The 27599-nt window shown below is 37.4% G+C and overlaps 1 protein-coding gene across 4 annotated transcripts in view; it reads left to right on the top strand.

Annotated features, from left to right (window-relative positions):
- Positions 1-27092, top strand: part of MON2 (MON2 homolog, regulator of endosome-to-Golgi trafficking) — a gene marked incomplete at both ends in the record, with an annotated part of 61674 nt that extends 34582 nt beyond the window's left edge. For 3 of the 4 annotated variants that reach the window (XM_084254992.1, XM_084254993.1, XM_084254994.1), the window contains 12 exons: positions 1333-1495; positions 2842-3135; positions 5426-5624; positions 6076-6704; positions 11092-11235; positions 12132-12260; positions 14269-14459; positions 16318-16378; positions 17405-17528; positions 20564-20771; positions 22627-22709; positions 26929-27092. In XM_084254992.1, the coding sequence (XP_084111118.1) occupies positions 1333-1495; positions 2842-3135; positions 5426-5624; positions 6076-6704; positions 11092-11235; positions 12132-12260; positions 14269-14459; positions 16318-16378; positions 17405-17528; positions 20564-20771; positions 22627-22709; positions 26929-27092 (2389 nt within the window). Of the gene's footprint in view, positions 1-1332; positions 1496-2841; positions 3136-5425; positions 5625-6075; positions 6705-11091; positions 11236-11839; positions 11858-12131; positions 12261-14268; positions 14460-16317; positions 16379-17404; positions 17529-20563; positions 20772-22626; positions 22710-26928 lie in introns of all 4 variants that reach the window. The other variant, XM_084254991.1, reaches the window with a different exon arrangement.
- Positions 27093-27599: the final 507 nt, after the last annotated feature.

Raw genomic sequence — 27599 nt, forward strand, 5'->3', positions numbered from 1 at the left:
AGAAGCATCTAGCTGAGAGGCAGTACCATTAGACGGGGAATGTGGAGCGAAGAGCAAATGGGACAAAATGTGCAGACCTGTTTAGTTTAAGGTAGGCCATTGACGTGGAGCTATTTAGCAGACATTTAGATGTATTTGTTTGGAATTCTACAGCAGGACTTATACTGTCATCTTGATGACTGACTTAGGAGTTTTATATGATTTAAGATCCTTAAGATTATTATGAAAAGGTATTTTTTCATATTCATTTGTGCTAATAATGTATCTTAAGTATTACAAAATATTGAGGTGATTAAAGTGGAAAGAGATTAGTCATAGTTTAGATCAAGCTGCAGTTCCTCCTTGTGCAACTGTAAAATAGGACATTGTTGTAAGGATAAAATTAATGCTAGTAAAACACTTAGAAAGTACATGGTATAGTAAGCATTTAGTAGGTGTTAGCTATTATAATTCATTTTCATTGTCTTTCACCACCAAAACTTCTCTCTAAAAACAAATACTTCTTATTCTTTTCACTTGAAGTTCAAAATAGTAATTTTTACAGATTTTATTTTATCATTATTTTTAGATTATTATAATTTTGGGGTTTTTACTGCTGCATATGTGCATATACTTCACCATCCTCCCCCAAGCCACTGGTGCCCTGCCTGACTGCTTCTCTCCCCCGCCTCCCCCCCCCCCCCCCCCCCCCCCGCACTTCTCTAGTGGCCAGTAACATTGTCACTATGTCTAAGGCTAGACGGTGGCCTATTTTGTTGCAATTTTTGGTTATTTGTATTGTACAGGTAAGTTGAAATCATCTTGTGTCTGTCTTTCATTCTCTGACCTATTTCACTAAACATACTCTCTTCAAGGTCCATCTGTTATGTCTCTAAAGGCACTTGCAGAACTTTAAATAAGACATAGTATGAAAGAATGGGGAGCTCAGTTGCACTCAGTTGTGAAGTGTGTGTGTTCACACGTGCTAGACACGGTGTTAGAGAACGGGGCTCATTGGGGGAGAAATGTAGTTGTAATTACTTTCCCTTCTTCATTCAGTGCCTGAAGGTTGGTTTGTCTCGTTGATGCAAATGCAAATAGAAATAATAATGATGTTAATATTTTTTCCCTTTTCTAGTTTACTGTTTTTATTTTATATCTCTCTGAGAGTATTTTTATTTGTTTTATATCTTTTTTTATACATATGTGAATGTAGAAGTGTTGTAAGATTGATATGAGGGAAGATTTTCTTGCTCAAATTCTATCATAAAATTTTGCTTAGCTCAGACTATTAAGGTATATATATTTACTTATAGTTCTTTTAATTGCAAGGGTTTAAATTTCTGTTTTCAGAGAATCTTTGATAAGAACTGCATTCCAGTGTCTTCAGTTGGTTGTTACAGATTTTCTGCCAACTATGCCTTGCATGTGCCTCCAGATAGTTGTCGACGTTGCGGGTAGCTTTGGACTTCACAACCAGGAGCTTAATATTAGTTTAACTTCCATAGGCTTATTGGTAAGTTTTATTGCCTTTCTCTTAAGATAGAGAGAATGAATGCTAAACAAATATACTTTCTTTGGCCTTTGGCTTTAAAGTTTTAAATAAGTAACAAACTTATCTTGCATGAAGGATTAAAGAACATCACTTAGGAGATAATTATTAATAACAGAGTAGTTGGAATAATTGTGCTATTGAGGTTCAGATTTGGCTTTGGACAAGGTTTGTCATGAAAGAATTTAGTAAACAAATAATTGTGCATACAAGGGAAATACTTGACTTTGTGTGTGATGGTTAATCGATTTCAATATTACTTTGGTAGCAACATTTTCATGTACGACTTATTTAATAAGTAAGCTTTCATGAGAGACTTTACCATGTCCACATGGTGTCACTATGAAGAGACAGCGTGTGCTGGCAGGAGGCCCCGCTGGAAAAGATGCGCGCGTGTTTCCATTTTTCTGCGTCTTGAGCCTCGTCTCACTCGTCTTGAATGTGGAGATAATGAAATCTAAGTTGGGGTAATATAAATCTGCATGAAGAAAATGGAAAGAGTTGTTCCCATTATACATTTATTTAAAGACAATTATATAGACTCTTTTAAGTGTGTACATTATCAAGTTTTTGAAGTCAAATTTAAATTTTTCACATAAGCTAGATAAACTAATAGCTTATTATTAAAATGTAATTATGGGAAAGCATATTGTATATATAATTGCCCCCAAAGAGTAGTTGGTTAATTTGGTGTGGCTTAAATTGTTGCTAGATTTCACCTCCTTTATTCTACATTTATGTTCTTGGATGTTGGATTCTCTACATTTTTAAATTGGCATAATTCTCAAGTTCACATACCTTGTTGTGATTGGAAATGATGTCATAAATATGTTTGGAGATAGTAATTGCTCTTTCTTGTATGAAATTGTAAAATACTACTAAATGATGAAAAGGAATTAATTTTGTGGGGTGATGGTGGTATCTTGGGTTTTTTTTAATGCCTTTATCTAGTAATGAATATAAAATTTAAACTTGAAGTTAATCAGAAAATGTTGATAGCTGATAGTTGTAGATGGAAGGTATATCAATTTATTTACCTATTTTTAAAATGATTATCTTTATGTTCTTCAGATTTTTCATGATAAAATTTTTTTTAATTTTGTTAGCATAAGATTTTCCTCCAGATTCTCTGATCAGATGAGGATAGTTTACAGAGCAAGAGATGTTGCATTCTAATGCATTTATTAGAAAAGGGATTTCCGAAGGAGTTTTTTATTTATTCTGAAAGGCACCACCACCATATGTTGCATTTTGATTTATACATTTAAAATAAAATCTATAAATAATCATTTTCTACTTTTGCTTTTTAGTGGAATATTTCAGATTATTTTTTCCAAAGAGGGGAAACTATTGAAAAAGAATTAAATAAGGAAGAGGCAGCACAGCAGAAGCAGGCAGAAGAAAAAGGAGTGGCTTTAAACCGGCCGTTCCACCCCGCGCCGCCGTTTGACTGCTTGTGGCTCTGTCTCTATGCAAAGCTGGGCGAGCTGTGCGTGGATCCTCGCCCCGCTGTGCGGAAGAGCGCTGGGCAGACCCTCTTCTCCACGGTGGGCGCCCATGGCACCCTGCTGCAGCACTCGACGTGGCACACTGTCATCTGGAAGGTACTGTGGGGCAGCTGTTAGCGCCATGTGCTTCTGTGCTTTTGGGCCCAGCGTACCAAAGTAATCTTTGTAAGGATTTATTTCCGTCTTTTTGTACATTTGACTAGACAGAAAACATTAACTTTGTCATATTAAATTATATTTCACACAGAACAAATTAAATATTAAAGTATTATCTCTTCTTACCTGTCTGATTTCTGCCTCTGTCCTTCCCTTCCCCACCACACAGAATTCACATACCATGTAATCAAGTGAGAATTTTACAAATAAAAAAATATCAACAGCAGTGGACTTTGCTTGCAGACTCACCAGAACAAAGCAATCTCCAATCTATAAATTCTACATGTTTGTTCATTAAATATACAATTTTATTTTTTCTTTTTTCCTTTATTTTTCTTTCATCCTCTTGTTCAAACTTTCTTATAAAAGTTAATACCTTATACCGTCTTTACTAAAGGGCTCTCCTTTTTTGTCCATCTGTTTGATTTTAATAAAATCCTGCTTATAATCCTTTCACTGCTTTTGTGAATTTTTGAAGTAAGTGAAGTTTGACAGTGGCAGCATAGTGGACTCCAAAACGTCTTCTTTAAAAATTAATGTATATTTTCTCATAAAAACAATTTAAAACCGGGGCCTCCCCGGTGGCGCAGCGGTTGAGCGCTGGGTTGCGAAGCTGTTCGCGGCCTCTGCAGCGCCGGTTCGATCCTGGCCGCTCCCGGCCACCAGAGGAGGGTCCCACATGGCGCGCAGACCTCTCCTGCCGCCCGCTGCTCCCCTCAGCAGTGTACTTCGGTCCTTCTGCCTGTTCTGCAACCCACTCTGGCTCTGGTGGATTCTCTCACCCTCCCGTGCTTCTGACTATACCCAGTGCATGTATAAACAAAACAAACAAACAAATAAATAAATAAAACATGCCTCTATTTAAAAAAAAAAAAAAAAAAATTTAAAACCCAGCTACCTCATCTGTTTAGTGTTCCAGCTCCATCCCCAGCCTCCTTTTCAGATCCCAGACATGCATAAGTCGCCTTTATTATTTAAAAAAAAACAAACCCTCATTTTCTCTGCTGCTTGTTTTCCTTTCAGATAGCTTCATTGTTAATCTTGGTGTCTAATTCTCAGCAGTTTTTCCCCCTCACCTTCCCTGCATTCCCTTATCCCTTGTAACTCAATTTCTGCATTATTCTACTTCAGAGTCTTTTAAAGCTTAACATGTAACAGACTCACATGGAAGCCTTGTGAAAGCACAGATTGCTGAGCCACAATCACCTGCCCCCAGTGTTTATGACCCCACACCCTCCCTCGTGGTGTGGGGGCTGAGAAATTGTATGTGTGCAAAACTCCTAGGTGATGCTGCTGGTTCTCAGACCATATTTTGAGAACCACAGAATTTGTACTTAGTTTATAGGTGGGTTTTTTGCCCTGTGTTCAGTCCTTAACCTACTTGGTTTTTTGGTTAACATTTAACTGTTGATTATTATCTCCTTGGAGTTTCTCTTCCCTTGATTTCACAGCGTGCTTCTGTTTTGCTATTCGTTTTTTACTTATTTTTGCTCCTGTTCATTCTCCTGAGTCCCAGCTGCTTCCTGCAGGTTTTTTTCCAAGCCTTCTCAGGTAGTCCTGAAGCTTCAGTTGTAACCTCTATCCAGCTGTCCCCTGGAATCATCTCTTTTGCCTGACTTCTCTCTAAGCTTCATTCCTTTCTTGTTCTTCACCCTGTAGATGCTCCACTGATACCTCAACAAGCCTTAGAGAATAGTCTATCCAATATATTTTGATTTTTTTATTCCATGATCTTAAGGACAAACTTAAGAATTTAAGAATACTTCTGTTGTTCAGTTTCTTTTTTTTTTCCTTTTTAAATATTTATTTATTTATTTATTTATTTATTTATTTATTTATTTATTTATTTATTTATACAAGCACTGGGTACAGTCAGAAGCGTGGGAGGGTGAGAGAATTCACCAGAGCCAGAGCGGGGAGCAGAGCAGGCAGAAGGACCGAAGGACACTGCTGAGGGGAGCAGTGGGCGGCAGGAGAGGTCTGCGCGCCATGTGGGACCCTCCTCCCGTGGCCGTGGAGCAGCCAGGGATCGAACTGGCGCTACAGAGGCTGCGGGCAGCTTCGCAACCCAGCGCTCCACCGCTGCGCCACCAAGGGAGGCCCTGTTCAGTTTCTTTTAATACACGGGGATTGATCAGGCTGTTAGGTAAAATCTTTCATCCCTAAATCCTGTGCTGTTACTTAACCTATGTTATCAATACCTCTTATATGCCTTTTTCTAAATCTTCAGGTTCTCTTTCATCTGCTGGACCGAGTTCGAGAGTCTTCTACTACTGCAGACAAAGAAAAGATTGAGTCTGGAGGTGGCAATATCCTCATTCATCATTCACGGGACACAGCAGAGAAACAGTGGGCTGAGACGTGGGTTTTAACCTTGGCTGGAGTAGCAAGAATCTTCAACACTAGAAGATATTTATTGCAACCTTTAGGTATATGTACTTTTTTTTTTTTTAATTTGGTTTACAAGTTATTCCTGTTAAATGACGTGGGAAATAAGGAAAGATTATTTAAAATTCATACAGATAGTTTTGTCTGTTCCTTTGTTCTATTTCTATACAGACTTGTCTGTTCCTTTGTTCTATTTCTCTCTCTGCATATGAGTGAAATCATATGGTATTTTTCTCAGTTTTAAGGCCAGAACATTTTCTGCTATATCCTAGTGACTTCTGGGTCCCTATATCTGAAAAGGATTCTTTACTGGATTTTTGAATTGTAATGATTTTAATTTACATTAATAGTACTTTAGTACCTAAGTATATATTTTCTTCTAGTTCTGTAGGAATTTAAGTGAAAAAATAAGCCAAAAAGACTTCAATGTCTAATAGCAAGAACATCGTTGATTACTTTTGTGGTGATGGATGTTTTCTCTTCCTCACACAGGAGGCTTTTCCCAAGCATGGGACGTCCTTCTCGATCACACGCAGTCAGCGGCGCTCAGCAAGAACAATGAGGTTTCTCTGGCTGCGCTGAAAAGTTTCCAAGAAATCTTACAGATTGTGTCTCCTGTCAGAGACTCAGACAAGCCTGAGACTCCGCCTGCAGTCAATGTGCCTGCGCCTGTCCTCATCGGGCCCATGGCAGGGCCTGGCCTGAGCAGGCCTTTCGTAAGGACAGACTCTGTTGGAGAGAGACTCGGGAGGTGTAACAGCTCCGAGCTCCCTGTCGTTGCTGATGAGCTGGAGGATCAGAACCTCTGGTGGGCTGCCTGGGACACGTGGTACCGGATCGGGTCTGAGAGCACCAAGCCTCCTGTCACTTTTGATAAACTAACTTTCATTCCCAGCCAGCCTTTTCTTACAGCTTTGATTCAGATATTTCCAGCTCTTTATCAACACATAAAATCTGGTTTCAGCATGGACGACTTGCAGAAGTTGGGAGCTACCCTGCACAGCGCTGTTTCAGTCCCGATAAGCTCAGATGCGTCCCCTTTCATCCTCCCGTCCTACACTGAAGCAGTTCTCACAAGCTTACAGGAAGCCGTGCTCACCGCTCTAGACGTTCTCCAAAAGGTAATAGAATTTTACTGGTTGTCTAAACAATATTGTATGAGATGCCCTGGAATCTTCTATGTTTGCAATTTTTTTTTTTGGGGGGGGGATAAATTCTATCATCAAGATTGTTGTGTTTGTATCCTTCGGAATAAATTCAGAATTGTGACTAGTTATTTTAAAAACACAATTTTCTGATATATTTTAAAAAGTAATTCATGTTTGTTTTGATACTCTCTAAGAAAACTGCCTACAATCTCGTTTATTTGCCAGCATTTTTGGTTTGTTCATGCAACTCTTCACAAGAGGATATAATTTTTAGAATAACAACTTTAGTTAAGTACTTCTATAGTGAGAAAATTAATAAACAATGGGGGTATATATATATTTTTTTATGTGTACTTTAATTTAGTTCTGCAGTTGTTGGAAGCCTGTACTTGAAGAAATAAGAAATCGATGAAGTATTTTTTCTCACAGAAATTTTAAAAATATATAGTTTACCTGTGTGTTTTGTTACTGCAAAAAATTATTAAAAGAGACTCCAAAAATCACTGGGCAAAGCTCAACTAACAAGCAAGACCAGATCAAAATCAAATTTTTTTAAACTCTCCAGGTAGTTGTTAACACAGTTCCCAACAAGCAAACAAAAAAAATTGCCAACTGGAGAACCAGCAGTTGCAACGAAGCAGTTCTGATAGTTTGACAAAATCGGAATAAAGCTAGTGTCTGCGTGCATGTGTGTTATTGGTGACCATTTGTGTTATGTGAATCTTGTTCTCTACTTCGTGATGGCATTACCTCCGCCTGGAATGATGGGAACGTTGAGTAGGAATGTGCTTTCTGTCGCAGCGTAATGCTTCTTGGCGGCCTGTGGAGCACGTGATGCTGATAGTCGTTCTTTGGTCTTCTGATTGTAGTTGCATTGTGTTGGGAAGCAGTTATGTAGAAAATTAAAATTTAAGGAAATATGGCATTAAAAGATTATTGTAGGGATATCAACTCTGAAATTGAAATCAAAATAGCTGCTGTTATGTGCACTGGGGAAAAAGAAGTCTCAATCACTGCTTCCGCTACTGCCGCTGACCTGCTCGCAAGTCTCGTGGGCGCTGCCCTGAAAGAAAGGGGAAGTTATTCTTCAAAAACGAAAAGCACAGGTGTGGAGGTTGCCCAAAATCTGGGACTCTCAGATGTTTGATTTAAGCTTTTTTAAGTGTGTAGAGGATAAAAACAACAAACTCCAAAAATTCTTTTCAAAGAAAAAAAAGTATGTAATTTTATTTTTTAAAATCTGCATTAGCAATGAGAGAACAAGTAGAACTATTCATTCCCAATATCAGGGATTTGTTCTGTGTTGTTAATTTTTTTGTTTGTTTGTTTCTGTGTTGTTGTTTTTTAAGATTTATTTTTATTTATGCATATAAGAACTGGGGTGCAGGCCAGAGGTGTGGAAGGGTGAGAGGATTCACCAGCCAGAATGGGGAGCAAAACAGGCGCATCCACTGAAATCCACTACTGAGGGGAGCAGCAGGGAGACAGGAGAGGTCTGCTGTGCCATGGGGGTAGCTCCCTGGCCGGGGATCGAACTTGTGCTGCAGTGGCTGTGGACAGCTTCATAGTGTTGAGGCTTGAACCCCTGCTCCACCAGGGAATCCCCCATTCTTTAATGGTTTTGTAAATATCACATACCTTCAGTCTGAAACTTAGGAGCTTTGTTATATTTATTTATATCAATTGATAAAAATTGCATCATAATTTATGATTTTGCATCATAATTTTCATCTGATCTTTAAGACATGATTAATTTTCTAAATGATGTGAGAACGTTTGTATGTGATTCAAGCATTTGGAGTCCTTAACATTTCCTAATGCTGAAAAATCAATATATTTAATTATCTGTGAGAGTGTTTTTATATTTTCCCCTTACATAGGTCAGAAAACTTTTCACAAGCAAAATTTACTTGCTATGGAAATTCATCCTTACACCAATAAGCTATCCACCAAAAGGGTTTTATTCATTAAAAGCTATTTTCCTTCCTAAAGGAAATACTCATTTCTCATTTCATTTTTAACCTTATATTGTTTAGGGCTTCAGACTCAGTCCTCATTTGGTTCTTAAATCACAAGTTTCTATGCACTGTGACTTAGTTATGCTAATTGATTTTTTATTTTTGACCAAGATATTTTGGCATACATGGGGGGTCTGACAATTTGATTATTTGCCTTCCCTAAGTTCTGGCATCAGGAGACTGAATCTTATTTATTGCTAAACTTCTAATGTCACATGACTGGATGTCATCACCTGCCTTCATCCTCAAGGCTGCTGGAGCCTTCTGCAGGAGACACCATCACACTGTGTGTAAATGTGCCTGTGCGGTGGTGTCTTCTACCTTATATAGGGGCCAGTTTCTCAACCTCTGTACCTCAGCTTCCTCATCTATAAACTGAATTAATCAATTATATATTTTCCTCATAAAGAAGATAATATTTATAAGGCATTTAGTGCAGCTGGCACACTAAAACATCAATAAATGTTAGCAGCTACTGTCTTCCCCATCAGGTTCTCCACAGAGGCCTCACGACTGAGATTTGTTATCAGATTCACACTGCAGTGTTTTTTTAATCACAAACTTCAGATGGGGCTAAGATATTGCGAGTAATTGTGATGCCTAGCTCTCTGAGGCATCCCCACAGGTTATTCTTTTTTTTTTTTTTCCTTTAGTTGTCGAAAATAAAAGAATCCACTTAGGATAACTATCTCTTTTCTAAAGTAATTGCTTCTTGCTTACTTCTGAGAGTTAAGACTGAGCAAGATGTTAATAAAGAAGAACGTGAAACTATTAGAAGCAATCAGCAGCGAGAATTTTTTAATGCTCTCTATCATTCCAGCTCTCCATTCATTATTATTATTATTTTTTTTTAAATAGAGGCATGTTTTTATTTATTTATTTGTTTGTTTGTTTGTTTTTTTGTTTATACATGCACTGGGTACAGTCAGAAGCGCGGGAGGGTGAGAGAATTCACCAGAGCCAGAGCGGGGAGCAGAGCAGGCAGAAGGACTGAAGTACACTGCTGAGGGGAGCAGCGGGTGGCAGGAGAGGTCTGTGCGCCATGTAGGACCCTCCTCTGGTGGCCGGGGAGCAGCCGGGGATCAAACCGGCGCGGCAGAGGCCGCAGGCAGCTTCGCAACCCAGCGCTCAACCGCTGCGCCACCGGCGAGGCCCTCTCCATTCATTATTTCTGAGAAAAATAAAAAAAAATTGAGAGATGATGTCAGAAATCTTTATTCTGCTTTTTTAACTGTAGTTGTAAGATGCTGTAACTTAGATATGGGCAGCACTTTGGTTATCTACTTTGTATTGCAAGACACTTATCTGAAATTTCAGATATATACTTTTCTCTGATGGGAAAGTAACTTATAGGTCAAAAAGCCATAGATTACATAAAATATTGATATTGCACATATTTTAAAAGAAATTCCTTAAGAATTTGAAATGCTTTGACTTTCGATTTAGTATTTTGAGGGTACCTCAAGTGTAAAGGGATCATGCCTTTTTTTTTTTTTTGTAAAGCACAAATATATTTGAGGCACTCCATAAGTCGGATCATTAAATATTATTCCGTGGAGATAAAAATAACATAAAACAGGAAAAGATGAATGATATGAGGCAAAAGCATATTTGTGGCTGGAAAAATCATAACATAAAATTTAAGTACTTTCAACACATTTGAAGTAGTTAAAATCTATGATATAATGACACACATTTTATCAAATTGTAAATTTCTATTAAAATATTTTCATTTTCTTATATAATTCAAGTCTAGATACAGATATATTGGACATTAAAAATTCACTGCCCTATTAAAATCAGTATATATTCTACATAATGTATGATGAAATGAAATAATATATACATTTCTTTTAGTAATAAGTTTCCATGTCTGACTTATTTTCCCAACTGTAATGCTCATGATTATTTGTTAAAGCCAGAGGACCAGGAATGATACAGGAATCAAATGTCATTTCAATGAATTGAAATCATCACTTAAATAGAAGTCAGTAACATCTTGACCAGTAAGGCAATCTTAGTGATGTGATGGCTGGATTCTGAACAAATGAGCAGACTGTAGAAACTCAGGACTGTCGGGGGCTTTTCTTTCAATGCTTACCCATTTTCCAGTCTGCTGTGTCATGACACTTTGTGTGGAGAAACAGTTTTTAGCTGATTAACACATTTACACTGACATTTTGTTCAATAATAATTTAAAATACCTTAAGTGTCCTTCAAAGCTTATGAAATACTGTATAAGATGTAAAACAGGGCTGTCTTTAAACAAATGCATATACACTATAAAACATAATTGAGTTCAGATGATGCATTATTTTATTGTTCATATTTCGTTTTTTTAGGCCATCTGCGTAGGTCCAGAAAACATGCAGATAATGTATCCAGCTATATTTGACCAGTTACTGGCATTTGTAGAATTTTCCTGTAAACCTCCACAATATGGACAGTTGGAAACAAAGCACATTGCAAATGCAAAATATAATCAGGTAATTTACTATAAATTGTATTTAAAATTTCAAGACTTATAAATACAGTAAATCCCACTTATGGTGGGCTTTACCTCAGTAATGTTTCACTCACAAATATGCTTTCATACTAAAATGTTAACACTTAAAGCTGAAAAGAAATACTATTTGGAAAGCCTTTTCTGTGTTTCTTATTTTTTATGATTTTCCTTTCTCAGTGGTTTTCCAGATAGTTTGGCCTTTTGTGTTAATCTGTAGTGCATCTTTCATCAGTCTCTTTCTTGACTGCCCCAACCCACTACAAAATGGCCTTTAAATCCCTAAATATAATCTTATCTAAAATAAATACCTGCGATGTTAAAATGAAGAAATCTACGTGTACTAAACAAGTTATCTACTACTGGTGTGAAATTTAGTTGGATTTTCTAGAAAAGAATTGTGTAGCCGTAGTTGGCAAATTTTAATTTGTTTGGCTTAGGGTAAAAATAAATTTCTGAGTGCATGCACATGCTGATTTTGTTCACTCAACATTAAAATTATAATTTTACATGGTCCAAGAAGTAGTTTTAATGTGTATTAACTTTTCTCATTCTATTTGTCTTGCAACACAATGGAATCACAATAGATCCAACTATTTGCACCGGTGAGTTAAATTTCCTAAAATTGTCCTAACCTATTGGAAACAAAGTACATATTTCTTAGTTCTTGATAGAATTCTCTATGTGCTTTATCCGATAGCTTTAATTTTTGCCTGGCTGAAAAGTATTCTTTCATGAAGTACAATCACTTTGAAAACTTTGCATGTAATGTAATATGATAAGACCAAGGCCTGGACTTTAAGGCAACCTTTCTCTTTAAAAACAATATAATTTTATTCTCATTTATTTTTAACTCCATGTGAAAATATTACTTTCTAGGCGGAATGGGTAGCCCTGAATTACGTACCATTTGCTGAAAGATCTTTAGAAGTAGTTGTGGATTTATACCAAAAAACAGCCTGTCACAAAGCAGTGGTGAATGAGAAGGTACTCCAGAATATTATTAAGGTATCTGTTTTAATTTCTACAATTTTGTTTGTTAATGACATTGTTATTGAAATTACTCCTTAGGTAATTTCATACTATCATTCTATTGAGATAAATGGAAAAATATAGTTTATATTGTGATTAATTATCACTGTCTCCAATATATGGATGGTGTTTAAGAAGTCATTTTTCTAAGGTATGAGAAGTTTGGTTTTTTTTTTTTTAAGATTTATTTATTTATTTATGCATATAACAACTGGGGTATAGGTCAGAGGTGTAGAGGGTGAGAGGACTCACCAGAGACAGAGCGGGGAGCAGAACAGACAGATCTACTGAAATCCACAGGTGAGGAGAGCGGCAGGGAGACAGGAAAGGTCTGCTGTGCCATGTGGGTAGCTCCCTGGCCGGGGATTGAACTCAGGCCTTGGCGGGTGATAGTGCTGAGACTTAACCTCTGTGCCACCAAGGAGGCCCATGAGAAGATTTTTTAATGACAAATATTTTACAGTAAGTACGCTTTGGAATTTTTACGGTTCTTAAGTTTTGCCGCAGAAAAGGATGAAGAACCCATTCCTTACAATAGTACTTCTCAGAGTCTGTTGAAGGACAGCATTTAGTAAGAATTCACAGTCCACTCAGAGTGTCTTTTGTTTAAGCCACAGTGCACTGACAGTCATTTTTAAAAATTCGTTTGTGGACTGTGTTCTATTTCTCCAAAGTCTGTTCCTTGTGTGTTTCATTTATAATTGTTATTGATGTTGTTTCTTTAGTAGCAAAAGTCAATCTGAAAAATACCAGATGGTCTCACTCATAGCAGGAATTTAGAAAACCTAAATAAGGGACCAGGAAAAAGACTAATTAATACAAAGTAAAAATCAAAATCAACAAGCAACTATAAACCAGAGACACACTACTGGGGTAGAGGGGTGGTGGGGAGGGGAGAGGAAGGACTAGGGTCAAAATAAGGGGGGGGGGTGCAGTTGTTTGGGGAATATAGCCAAAATGAAAATGCATACATTGTGCAAAAATGAAAAATGATGTAAGAATTATATAAGATAAAAAATTAATTAAAAAAAAGTCAATCTGCCTTGTTGGCCACTCTTGGGGATTTTGTTTATTTTTTTCAACTTTTTTTATTGAGAAATGATGGACTAGCTTCCTACGTACAACATGATGATTTAGTATTTGTACACATTGCAGAGAGATCACAGTTTAGTTAACATCTGTCACTGTACCTACTTGCAAATTTTTTCATTGTGGTGAGAACTTTTAAGACCTACTCACACTAATATTAACACTAATGGCCACCGTGCTATGTTTTATATTCCCACGACTTACTTATATATCTAGAAATTTTGCCTTTCCTCCCCCTCCCCCCTACCTCGGTAACCAGTAGTCTGTTCTCTATATCTGGGAGCTTGGTTTGGGGGTTTGGATTTTGTTTCTGTAGATTCTGTGGGTTTTTTCCTACTCTTGTTCCTGACTTTTTAGGTGACATCCCTCCCTATCATTTATAATATGAAACAGTCCAAAAAGATTGCAGTTTATTCAGGGTTATTGTTTATAAAATGGAAAGTTTTTTTTTAAAGATTTATTTATGTATACAAGAACCGGGGTACAGGCCAGAGGTGTGGGGATGAGAGGATTCACCCCCCACAGAGTGGGGAGCAGAACAGGCAGACTGACTGAAATATACTGCTGAGGGGAGCAGCGGGGAGACAGGAGAGGTCTGCTGTGCCATGTGGATAGCTCCCTGCCAGCCAGGAATCAAACTCATGCTGCAGAGGTTGCAGACAGCTTCATAGGTTGCTTCTTAAATGGTTGCGCCACCAGTGAGGCCTGGAAACAATTTTAATCTGTATCTTTCTAGACATCAGGATTTAAGAGCCATGTTTGAGAATTGGTCTCTCTATAAAATAATAATTGTTTTTATATGAAAATGCATATGCTGTTTTCTTCTGTGTTGTGATTAATTAAAATTGTGTTTATATGTTTTAATATTTACCCTAAACTTTCTTTATTTTCAAAGACCCTTAGGGTTCCTCTCAGTTTGAAGTATTCTTGCCCTTCTGAAAGCACATGGAAACTAGCAGTATCTTCTCTCCTCAAAGTCCTGTCCATCGGCCTACCCGTTGCCCGGCAGCATGCTTCCTCTGGAAAATTTGACAGTATGTGGCCAGAACTAGCGAACACTTTTGAAGACTTTCTCTTTACTAAAAGGTCAGCTTATTCATTTTTACAGTTAAGACATTCTTTTAAGAAATTTACATTATACCTTTATAATAAATTATACCTTTTATTATAAATTTACATTACATTACTATATTATATATAAAGCACAGCTGGATTAGGCCTTTATTCACTAGATATGCATCTGTGCAATGGAGATTAATGCTGTTTCCAGTGCTTTTGATTGTAAGACAGGAATCTAGGTTACCATAGGAATACATCATTGGTACCAACGGTTATAGTATAATTTCATTACTGTCATTCCCTGACCGAGGCGCTACTTACGTTGAAGATTTGAATATATTGAAACACATACTCTGTTTAAGAGGCTAGCATAGTGGGTAAGAACACGACTCAGAAGTCAGAGTATCTGGATTCAAATCCCAACTGCACTGCTGTGTAACTCTGGTATTTTAGACTCATTTTCCTCATCTGCTCAATAGTGTAAGTGATAATGATACCTAAAACTCACAGGGTTGTTGTGAAGAGTAAATCACTTAAATGAAAGAATTGTCCCTGACGTGTAAGTGCTTATAAAATGTTTGCTGCTGTTATTATTGTACGCATTATAATTATTTCCTTCCCTTAAGAGAAAGTGACATCCCTTGAAAGTCATATTCTAAATCAAAATTTTATTTTACTTTACTTTTTTTCTCTTTTTAGTCGAATGTGTTGATTGAGGGAACATTGGTTTACGTCACTGTACATGTTTATTCTTTATTATGTTTATTGAGGTAACAGTGGCTTACAACCCTGTATGTTTTAGGAGTACAAATTCATCTCTCTTCAAATGTATGTTGTCACATCATGCCAATCTCCAGAGCACCAGTAGCCCTTCGCCAAAGTTCACTGGACACCATGCACTCTTCACCCCGCCCCTGCCTCCTGCGCTCTTACCTTCAGTTCTGCAGTCAGAATCCAGGATGTCTTTGGTTTTGCTTTTTCTGTTCCTTTGCTTTGTTTCTTTATATGCCATGTGAGAGACACCAGCTGGTACTTACTTTTATCCTTCTGACTGACTTCACTTGGTATTGCCCCCATTTCCACCCATGTTGTTGCAAATGACAAGATTTCACTGTTGTTTACTTAGCTGAGAACTATTTCATTGTGTATATGCCATATCTTCTTTATCCAGTAATATAAATAGGTAATTTCTGTTAATCATCAGAGTTGGTGTTTTTTTTTTAAGATTTATTTATTTATGCATACAAGAACTGGGTATAGGCCAGAGATGCGGGGTGAAAAGATTCACTAGAGACAGAGTGGGGAACAGAACAGACAGATCTACCAAAATCCACTGCTGAGGGGAGCAACGGGGAGACAGGAGAGGTCTGCTGCGCCCTGTGGGTAGCTCCCTGGCCGGGGATCAAACTCGTGCTGCAGTGGCTGGCGATAGCTTGATAGTGTTGTCTTTAACCGCTACGCCACCAGGGAGGCCTTTTAAAGCTCAGAGTTTTTTAAAGCTCAACCATACTTTTTCAAAAGCTTCAAGTGTCTAGTAAGGATAAAAGCTGTAAATTAACCATTAATTTGGTTTCTGAGATCAGAATACTCAACCTGTGCACAATTGAATAATTTTCTGATTTTATTTATCAATTGAGATTAGAAAGAATGAACTTTTCAACTTTTAGCTTGTATGCTATTCTCTGTATTTGTCATAAGATACTTTAAAACTCCATTATCACTGATTTTAAAATAAGTGCTGATGCTCAACCTGGGTAAATAAATATGTATGTTACTATATTCACATATATTTGTCATTTGATTACTGCTTATCTGTTTTCTATTTGTGTTTCCAGTTGTATTTGAAATTGTCTTACCTTTAAAAATCTTTTTTTTTTTTTTTTAGCATACCTCCAGATAATCTCTCTATTCAAGAATTTCAAAGAAATGAAAGTATTGATGTTGAGGTAAAGAGGCTGCTCACAGTATTTTCCCTTGATCATTTGTGAAACCAAATGGTAGAAATCTTGAAACTATGAAATTGCTAAAAGAATAAAGAAATAGGTTAAGATTGCCTAAAAACATGAAAACTCTCACAAAGGTTCATTTTTAAAGCACTGACACTTTCAGAATGACCAGTCCTTAAATGTGTTAGCCTTGTGCTGTTTGCACGTTGTCTAGATACTTAATTGTGTCCACTTAATAATTTTTAAAAAGCAGTTGGTTCAGTAAAGTAAGCTTCTCAGTGAGCAGGTATTGGAGAGCTCACTGTACAAGGCAAAGCAGATATTTGCGATTTAAACTAATTTTTGTTGTTTTTAATCATCTGTAGGCTCAGCTTCTAAAATTCTGAAATACATAATTTTGACTATAAATGGAGTTTAGAAAAGTAGTCATTTGGTTGGGGAGAGGCATATTTGTTTTTTCTTATAAGTGGGATAGGGGAACTTCTAAGTAAATCATATCAAATGAATTAAAGTACGCATAAAAAGTAAAGGCATCATTATATAGAAAGAGAATATTACTTTTTGTCCCATTGCTATATTAAAACTTGCAGGTTTTTCCTTTTTCATTCATAGGTCAAAATAACACATTTATGTCACAAATAAGCTACTTAATAAAAATGAATTTAACTTTCATTTCTCTGTAGCTCATTGTTTATGGTTTTTAGAAAGTGATTTAAATCTTGTTCTTAACCCTGTTTTGGATATTTCATTCCAACTTGAGTAAATTTCATAGACTCTTTGTTTTTTTCCTATAGCACTATTTGCATTTTTCATGTTGAAGATTAACATTACTAAAATTGTTGCAAAGAAACCCGTTTATAGTATTGACTATGACAGATAATGGAATACAATGTTTATTTCTATTAAAGAAGATTCTTTAACTGATTTTCTTTTAAAATAAAATTGAAATTTTACTGTAGAAATTATCATTTGATTCAGTCTCTTTCAAGAAAATAAGTTCATTTGCATTTGCCTCCTTTGTTTTAGGTCGTTCAGCTTATCAGCACTGAGATACTCCCTTATGCCAATTTTATTCCTAAGGAATTTGTTGGTCAGATAATGACTATGCTCAATAAGGGCTCAATACATTCTCAGTCATCTTCATTTACAGGTATGGTACTCAGTGATTTTTTTCTTTTAATGTTAGTGAGTGTTGAAGTGCTTTTGAAGTTGGCTGTGGAAATGTTTACTCCTGTGATTATTGTGGCTGTAAAGTGGAGAATGGTAAGGTCACTTACAAGAATGTGGTACAGAACAGTAAGCTTTATGAAGGGGAAGTATGGCAAATATTCTGTGAATTATGTGTGATGAATCAAATCATAAATCATAGATGTGGAATTTACTTAAATTATTGCAGGCTGACACAAATGATTACTTTAGTGAAGTCGTGGATTATTGGGTCATAGTAAGTGTGACACTTAGTAATCAGTTAACTTCTCTGAGTCTCAGTTTGTCATCTGTAGAATGAAAATATTAATCCTAACACCTCGGGATTATGAATTTCAGAGTTAGTTCACAAAAAAGATAGTAAGATGACTTAACATTTGTTAAGGAAATGACGTTTAGTTTATACCTACTGTGTGCAGGGTTTTAGACTAGGATGTTCACATTTCTGTGAGGATAGATTCTGTCATATCACAGTAGTGGAAATGGATTTAGAAAGGTTGAAAAAAAAGACACACTCTTAAGACTGGAGACCAAAGTTTACCCTTGAAAAGAACTACGTGCATACCTTATTGAGAGATGGTGTGTATGCTTTTTGCTATTGCTTCTCTGTTTCTGAAACTGTGCTCAAGTTTTAAATGTAACTGTAGCATGATAATGTGACTTTTCTGTAAGATGATTAAAAATTGTGTATTTGTGCCATATGTTTCCTTAATCACCAAAATTTACCAGAGCCATAACTTCTAAGCTATGCTGAATACTTTCTGGTATTTATTTTCACAGTTTGACCACTAGATGTCTCTCATGCTGCTTAGGTCACAAACTTTTTTTCCTAGTCCTATTTTTAATGCTGATCTGGTAAATTGCAGATTTAGCAAACACGAAAATCTCACAGCAAATATTTAAAATCCATTTAATGTAGACAATTTTTTATTACTAAGAGTATGTAAAATTTTTCTAGGTTAACTATAAAATACACATTAAGAACAGTATTTATAATTAGATGTAAATATTTTAAGCTAAATCAGACTTCTGAATTACAAGCATGCTTTTTCTAGAAGTTTTGTTTATATCCCTTGTCACTTATTTAAATGAAAGTACATAGATATTTTTTCAATGACTTTGTCATAGGACACAAACAACTTCTCAGCTTTAAGTCAGAGTTTTCCTTAAACAGAAGTTTCCTTCCTAAACAAGACCAGCTAGAAACACAGAGGGTCCAGTGGTCGGTTTTGGTCCCCTGCTCTTAAGTGCGATCTGGCAGCTAAAGCTTGCAAACATCTGCAGACTCCTCCGACACAAAAGAGAAAAACACATGAAGAGGGGATAAAAGAAACAGGGAAAGCAAATAAAATATAGTGTCATACAAGAAGAGTTTTAAACACTAAAATTAGGATGCTCAACAGAAACAAGAAAAAATGCTGTTAAAAAGGAGAACAAGAAAAAGCTCATTAAAACTAAAAATGAAGGAGGGGAGAGAAACATTAGGGAAATAAGCCCAAAAGTAAAGACAAAAAAGGAGAAACTTTGAGAAGAAAGAAAGAAAATGACTCTAAGAGGGCTAGCATCTGATAATAAATAGCTCTTCTAGAAAGAAAGAATGGAGAAAAGCTAATAGGAAATTATTGAATAAACAAAAGAATAAATAAATCTCCAGATTAAAAATGGTCACTCTGGGCCTCCTTGGTGGCTTGAGCAGTTAAGTCTCAGCACTATGAAGCTCTCGCCAGCCACTGCAACATGAGTTTGATCCCCAGCCAGGGAACTACCCACATGGCGCAGCAGACCTCTCCTGTCTCCCCGCTGCTCCCCTCAGCAGTGTATTTCGGTAGATCTGCCTGTTCTGCTCCCCACTCTGTCTCTGGTGAATCCTCTCACCCCACTGCACCTGTGGCCTGCACCCCAGTTCTTGTATCCATAAATAAATACAAATAAATCTTAAAAAAAAAGGTAACTCAACCCAGAGTAGTAAAAGAAAAAAAGAACCACAAAAAGGCAATTCATCATGAAAATCAAATTAATTGGAATAAAGAGAAGATACTAAAAGATTTCAAAAAGAAGAGAATTCAACACAAAGTTGAAGTTAAAATTCTCAGTAGCGACGTAGGATGCTAAAAGACATTGAAACACTGGTTTCAGAATTACAAATGGAAAGGATTTTTAGCATGGAGTTCCATACCTGGGGACACTGCTGGCTAGATAAGAGTGTAGAATGGTAATTCTCAGATGCCAGCCCTCAGTACAATCACCTAGAGGCCAGACCTTCCTGGGCTGTACTTCCAGAGTTTCTGATTCAGTGGGCCTGGGGTGGGCGTGAGGATGTTCGTTGTTCACAGACCATCCAGTGGTGGCACTGCTGCGGGGACCATACTTGGAGCACTGCAGTAATACCATGGTGTTTTCACAAATACAAGTTCCTAAGAGCATTACTTCCCAGTTGCTTCTTAGCTACTATAGAATATGCTCCATGAAAACAAAGGAATAAACCAAGGAAAGGGAAGCCATGAGATCTAGGAAGTGGAGTGTAAAACAAGAGAGAGTGAAGATAATTCCCAGGGTGATAGCAAACGCTAATTCCAGGTTATGGCTGGACAGCATGTCTAGAGAGCGCCTAGTCCAGCTGGGACAGAAGTCAAGCTCCAGGAAAGATGTTGCAGAGAGGAAAAAAGAAATAGTTATTACAAGTTTGACCATGTGGAAAACTGTTGGAGGTATGTCACAGTGCTGTGGAAGGGATGAAAGACCAAGACAAGAAAATGTTGAGTGGACTGAGCAGTCTTGCCTGGTTTTTGATCTTGCAAGGGGGAAATGTGTTCATCATTTCACTGTATGCGCACACATACTGTGCTCTTGGCTCTACGTTTTTCATAGATGCCCTTCGACAACTGAAGAATTTTCTTTTATGCCTAGGTTAAGAGTAGTAATCATGAAGGTGTATCAACTTAACTTTGTATTAATCATCAAAAATTGTTAATTTTACAGAAGCAGAGATTGATATTCGTTTGCGAGAGGAATTTTCTAAAATGTGTTTTGAAACATTGCTCCAGTTTTCCTTCAGTAATAAAGTCACGACACCTCAGGAAGGCTACATCTCACGGATGGCACTCTCAGTGCTTTTGAAGAGGTCTCAAGACGTACTACATCGCTACATAGAGGATGAGAGATTAAGCGGCAAATGCCCTCTGCCAAGGTATATATTTCATTTTATTAAAGGAAAATATCCGATGATATAGATACTACTAATAAAAAAGAACTCTGAAAGCCAAATGTTGCATAAGTGATCTGGACTTAACCTGAAGTTGTTTATAGTTTTATTACCTCAAACATTGTAAATATTCATAACTCTTGCTGCAGATATATTAATGTGTTTTATTATCAGCACTTTTTTACTCACATCATAGAAGTTAAATAATACATAGTGTATGAACCAAATTACCTTTTTGAATTTGGGGAAAAAAATGACTTCTTCCTCCAAGGGTTTCTAGATGAATACTTGACCTCTGTGAGCACATAACTGGATATCACAGGAGAGAAAATAATAGGTAAGTCAGAACTTCCTAGTTTGCTTTGCAGTCATTTCTAAGTTATCAAAATCAGGAAGGAGGAAAATCATTGTGGGTTCCATCTCGTAAGATGGTGTTGGAGCGGTAACTCCCTAACCCCCAATTTTTGTGCACATTCATATTTACTTGTAATAAATTTCTGTACTTGGAAGTGACCTGGCAAAAGCTCTAGACATTTTCAAAGCCATTGATAGGTAATGACAAATTGCCTATCGGAGATATCTGTTAATTTATGTTCTCCCAGGAGTATGTGACTTTTCCTCAGTTTTTTAGCATTGGAAATTATTTGTCCGTTAATCATATATCTGTTTTAAATTTGATGAATAAAAAGTAGAATTCCATAGCACTTTACTTTCTTTCTTAATGACAATTAGCCATTTGTATTTCTTTTTTTAGACTGCATTTTGAATTTCTAGAGCAAAAATTTTTCCTCCCCATATTCAAATCTATATACAGAAACATTCCAAAGACAGGTGTTAGTCATTTCATTATGGTCATGATTGAAAATTGACTCATTACCTGAAAATGGTAAGTGCTCAGTATCTCTAGAGTATATTTGCTGTGCTTAGAATTTTTTTATTATAGTACATTTGATTTCAGAAAGCAAGTTTTTTGCATTTTCTTAGGTTCAAAGTATCTACTACTTTTAAATTGAATTTTATTTATAGTTTTCCTATGAAATATTATGTTGGTGATCCTATGTTTGATGTAGTGTCATGACATTATTGTGAAAAAAGTCATATCACAACACAATATAAAGTGCTTTCATGCTTACAAAAGCAGGCTTGAAATAGTACCTTGTCTTGGTGTTAGAAAAATGTTATCTGTAGAATAACACTGATTCACACCAGAAATAGGGGGGGGGGGAGAACTGTAGAGCAGAGCAGCTTTGTTTCTGTAGGGGGAACGAAACCAAGCTACTCTTCTCGATCCTTTATGCCAAGTTTGTTGTTCTTTCCTAATGTTTCCATGTAGTGCCACCTTAGGATTGATTTTGAGCATGTTTCTTACTTGGTGTTAAATAAGCCATATTGCAATTTTAAGTACACTTTTAGCAGCATGATAAAATAAGTGCTAAGAGGTAATAATCATCTTTATTTCCATTTTAGCTTTCCCTTTTAGAATTAATTTAAAAGGAAAAAGAAGATTGTAAATAAGTTTTAAAGCATATTTATGAAATGTTCTAATTGTATGTGGTTATATGTAATATCTTAACAATAAATTTAGATTTGCATAAGTAGATTGCCCTCCCCCTCCATTTTTAATTGATAATTTATGGTAAGAATAACTATACATCTTATTTCCACACTGAAGTAGCTGTTCATAAAATGATTTTTCTTTTATAAGAATTTAAAACTGATATTAACTTTGCATTTTACTGTATTCAGTAGTTTTCCAAAGTACATCTGTTCATCTAAACCTAGTAAAAAACACATATGGTATATCTTAAATGATGGAAATAATTGTCCATTTCTTTTTTAGGCAACAAGTAACAGAAATAATATTTGTTTTAAAAGCAGTCAGTACTCTCATTGATTCACTTAAGAAAACTCAGCCTGAAAATGGTAAGTGCTTAGAAACTCACTTATTCTAAACTGACAGCATTTATGTTCTATTTGTGATGTTCTTTTTATTTATTAGTAAGTTAGCTGAATTTTGGAACCGTAACAGCTATTAGACTTTCTTTTCTTCATCCCTTATAACAGCAAAGCATTACGTTCATTAAAATGTGAATTAAGTAAAATTGATATGTATGTTTTATCTTCTTCCTGTTAAAGAATAGGCTAACTGGCTTTTTTTAAACTAAATTATTCTGATTCAGGGTGCTGCGTGAGCAATTCATATTTCATACATCTTTAATGTAGAACGTCACTGAGCTTACTTTGGCATAGAAGAGGGAGGCTTCCCCTCTGCAACTGTGCTGACTTACTAAGTAGATATAAACTGTATAAGTAACTTTTAAAAATTAATTTATTTTTAATCAAGGTTAACATTAGAATCCCCGCTTCAGATACTGCCACAGCAGTGCACACACCACCAAATTTAACTGAATAAATGACTGAATAGTTGTTAAAACCTTTCTCATTTGTTGCCCGAAATGCTTTTTCCAAAAGTACAGCTTTGATATTTTTATTTATTTATTTATTTTTTTAATAGAGGCATGTTTTTATTTTATTTATTTGTTTGTTTTTTGTTTATACAAGCACTGGGTACAGTCAGAAGCACGGGAGGGTGAGAGAATTCACCAGAGCCAGAGCAGGGAGCAGAGCGGGCAGAAGGACTGAAGGACACTGCTGAGGGGAGCAGCGGGCGGCAGGAGAGGTCTGCGCGCCATGTGGGACCCTCCTCCGGTGGCCGGGGAGCGGCCGGGATCAGAACCGGCGCCGCAGAGGCCGCGGGCAGCTTCGCCGCCCAGCGCTCACCCGCTGCGCCACCGGGGAGGCCCCAGCTTTGATATTTATTTTTCTCACCTTTGTAAAGCAACAGAAATCCTCTTCATTGCCGTCAAATGGGAGGAAAACCACCAAAGACTCCATTCTGCTTTACGCCCCACTGGACTTCATGTGCCCTGCTCTCCTTCCAAACAGAAATTTTCAGTCTACCCCCAAATTCCCACCTCTTTGCTTACCACATTCTCCTGCCTCTCTCAGCCTAGGGCAGACACCACTTGTTGGCCTCAAACAAATAAATAGCCAGTTACTTCGCTGGCGTAGTGGGTCTATTCAGAAATAAAAACAAAAAACAGTTTGGATAGTGTGGTCTTATGGCTAAAAATGTGTACACTTCCCCAGAACAAAAGCAAAATATTCTCCTGTAGATTTTAGAGAGTCTGTTAGAAATGACGCGCCTATTGGAGGTCGCTGGGAGTTGACAGTATAGTGACTCTTCATCTGCCAGGGGACGATGGCATTCTGCCATTGAGGTTTCTGTGTGTGAGCTTTCCTGCACTCCACTTTCAAGCCTTGTTTTTAATCCTTACAGGTGATTTTTTTCTTTGAACTCTGCACTCTCTGATGTGTGACTTTGTCTGAAACTCTTGATTTTTATTACAGTTACACATGTGCATGACTCACTCCTCTTAAATTGTGAACCTCTTCATCGACATTTTTAACTGTGTTTGATCTACTTTGGACCCTCAACAACATTACTACTCAAAAGTGGTTTGTTGGAACCACTGGTCTTAAGAGTTGTTACTAGTCCAGGACGAGATAAAGAACTGAGATCAGACCTGCATTCTCCTAACGAGTAAAGATACCGAGCCTCTCTTTGAGTGCATTGTTGGCCATTTGCGTGTCTCTTAGAGAAATGGCTGTTCAAGTCCTGTGTATTTTTGAATCGAGTTACTTGTTGTGTTGAAGTTCCTTGTACCTCTGTAATCAGAAACAGTAATTAGAGCACAGATGCCTGATATTTGGAGAACAGGGTCCATTTGGTCCACTCTGGCCTCCTGTGGACCGTCTGCATGATAGGAACGTGTACAGGACGACCTGCCAGGTGGCTGGGGCTGAGGGAGAGAAGCTGCTACTGTGTTAAGGGCTGAAATTGACCGAAATCAGCCGCAATCCACTAAATCTTCCTCTTGGACTCTTAAGCCTTCAGTAGACTCTGCAGTTCCACGACAGTTGCATCAAACATTCTGCCACTGTCATTGTTGCCTGAGTGGGAAGATAGATTCCTGGCACATCCTAATCTGCATTTCCTGTGAATCCTCTCAGTGCCATCTTTTGTTAAATGATTATTGGAAAGTTTCACAGAAAACAGCTGGAGCAAACTAGTAACTTTTTTTTAAAAAAGATTTATTTATGCATACATACATAAATAAGGTACAGGCCAGAGGGGTGGGGGGTGAGAGGATTCACCAGAGACAAAGCAGGGAACAGAATAGCAGATTGACCAAAGTACTCTGCAGGTACACTGCTGAGGGGAGCAGCAGGTCAGACAGGAGAAGTCTGCCTCCCCATGGGGGAATCTCCCCAGCTGGCTGGGGATTGAACTCGTGCTGCTGCAGAGGTTGCGGATTGCTTCATAATGTAGTGCTTAGCCCCTTGCGCCACCAGAGAGGCCCAGACTAGTAACTTCTTAGATCAGTAATTTTTAAACTTTTTCTTTGTTTTCTGTTAAGCAGCAGAATTCCTTTTACGAATGAAACCTGATATATCAAACGGAATTAATCCCACAATCCCAGTACATAGAACAGATGAAAGCAGACAGCTCTGGCCAGACATGTCCTCCCTCCCCCGTGCCCGTCAGCCTCCCCTCCTCCCCTTGCCTGCTCTTTGGAGATTTCCTGGAGAAGGGATTAAATGAACAGCTCAGCATTGCCCAAGATAAGTACTTGGGGATGAACATGAATAATGATGACTGATCAGTAGATACTGAACAGAGACTTTCCATGACTAAATTAATTTTGAAAACAATGAATTAAATAAAGTTAAGCCTGTTCTTTTATTGGAAGCCTTTAATAAACTTGTGTGAATTATCAGTCCCCAAAAAAGGAGATACTGCCAGTCTTTCTTGACCATCATTTTTTCTAAGAAGCAACATAAGTAATGCTAGTTTGAGAAATTTCAGAAGTTGAGATGAAGAGAAATTAATTGATCAGGGACACTCAGCATTGCTTTATTTCATAAAGGTTTTTAAGCACATAGTTGACACTAAGAGTAAAAAATGGAACCAAAGCTCCTTACACATAGTACAGTGTTCTTTCTTTTTTACTGTACTGCCTCCCAGTTTTGAGACTTGTTCCACAATTATATACCATAGACTGTCTAAGCAAAATCTGTCAGGTTTTATTGCATGTTGCACTCTCAACCATATGCACAGTACTTACAGGAAAACAGAAATGTAATAGGTGATCTCAGAAGATGTGGGAATTAGGAACTAACTGGAAGATAGCACGTTCTCTTACTCACCCGATCACACGCAGCTGTAGTCGTGGTTCCTGAGAGTGGTGAGAAAGACAGGCATGTACTCCCCATGTTGGAATCTAACACTCGTTAACAGTTAGCAAACAGGACCTCCCTGGTGGCGCAGCGGTTGAGCGCTGGGTTGCGAAGCTGCCCGCAGCCTCTGCAGCGTCGGTTCTGATCCCCGGCCACTCCCCAGGCACCAGAGGAGGATCCCGCACGGGCGCAGACCTCTCCTGCCGCCCGCTGCTCCCCTCAGCAGTGCACTTCGGTCCTTGCCTGCTCTGCTCCCCGCTCTGGCTGTGGTGAATTCTCTCACCCTCCCGCGTTTCTGACTGTACCCAGTGCCTGTATAAATAATAAATAAATAAATCTTTTAAAAAAAAGTTAGCAAACAGTGTAAGAGAAGAACGGGTCTCTGTGAGCTCCTTTGAAGTTACAATCAGTGAAAAGGATATTGCTGGGAAAATATTTTTAGATATTCATATTTTTAGCAAACAATTACATAAAAAAAGGGAGCTGATTGTTATTGAAATGTGCACTCTATTCTCTGGCAATTGTTCTGAAAATGAAAAGGCTTGAATTATTCTAAGTTACTTCTTAGCTTCCACGGCCTCCACAGGTTCTAGTGTCATTTAACATGGACTCTATCAAATTGATGACTGCACGTTGACCACTGGTTCCCCCCACCAATATTTTTTAACAGTATTATTGAATATCTTCCGTAGATTAAAGAAAGCTCAGGTAGAGCTTTTGGGCTCTCCACACTTGAGATTTTTTTCTTTGTGTTGGAGTTAAAGGGTTGTGTTTATGATAATTGGATATTCTGCTATTTAATCCACCCCTTTTTTGAGGATTTATACTTTTTGCATTGCAGTGGATGGAAATACGTGGGCACAAGTAATTGCCTTATATCCGACCTTAGTAGAATGCATCACCTGCTCATCCTCAGAAGTCTGCTCTGCACTTAAAGAGGCACTAGTTCCCTTTAAGGATTTCATGCAACCACCAGCATCCAAAGTTCAAAACGGAGAATCTTGACCAGAATCTTGACCAGCGACAATGAACTGAAAGGAGAAAGCGATCTGAAGAATGTTTGCTCCTCAGTGAGTCTTCCGTGAGAAGGACATCTCTCATTACAAATCATTGTTGGCAGCTGTTGTTGGCCTCCTTTAAATTATATTCTCCTGAGTTCAGTAATTCATATTAGAAGCTTACGTGTCAAAAAAGCCTCCTGAATGAGTAGCAGTGTAAGCCTTTAATGAGTAAAGTGATGGGCGAGATCATTAATACTGCACCATCCCTGCTACTGTATCTTCAGTCGGTGATTTAAAAGTGAGCTTATGTACAGTTTGTGGTGTGATGTGTTAATGATGTACTTTTTAAAAAGAAAGCAATTTCATTCAGTAAGATTTATTAGGCTGGTGTTTTTGCACCCTTTTTCAAGTACAAAACTGTACTAAAATTTTATGCAAGATGGTACTGTAACATTCCAATTATCTATAACCAGCCTTTGTAAACAAAGGGAACTGATATCCTAGTGTGTAT

The sequence above is a fragment of the Talpa europaea genome (genome assembly GCF_964194135.1).
Source record: "Talpa europaea genome assembly, chromosome: 15".
NCBI lineage: Eukaryota > Metazoa > Chordata > Mammalia > Eulipotyphla > Talpidae > Talpa > Talpa europaea.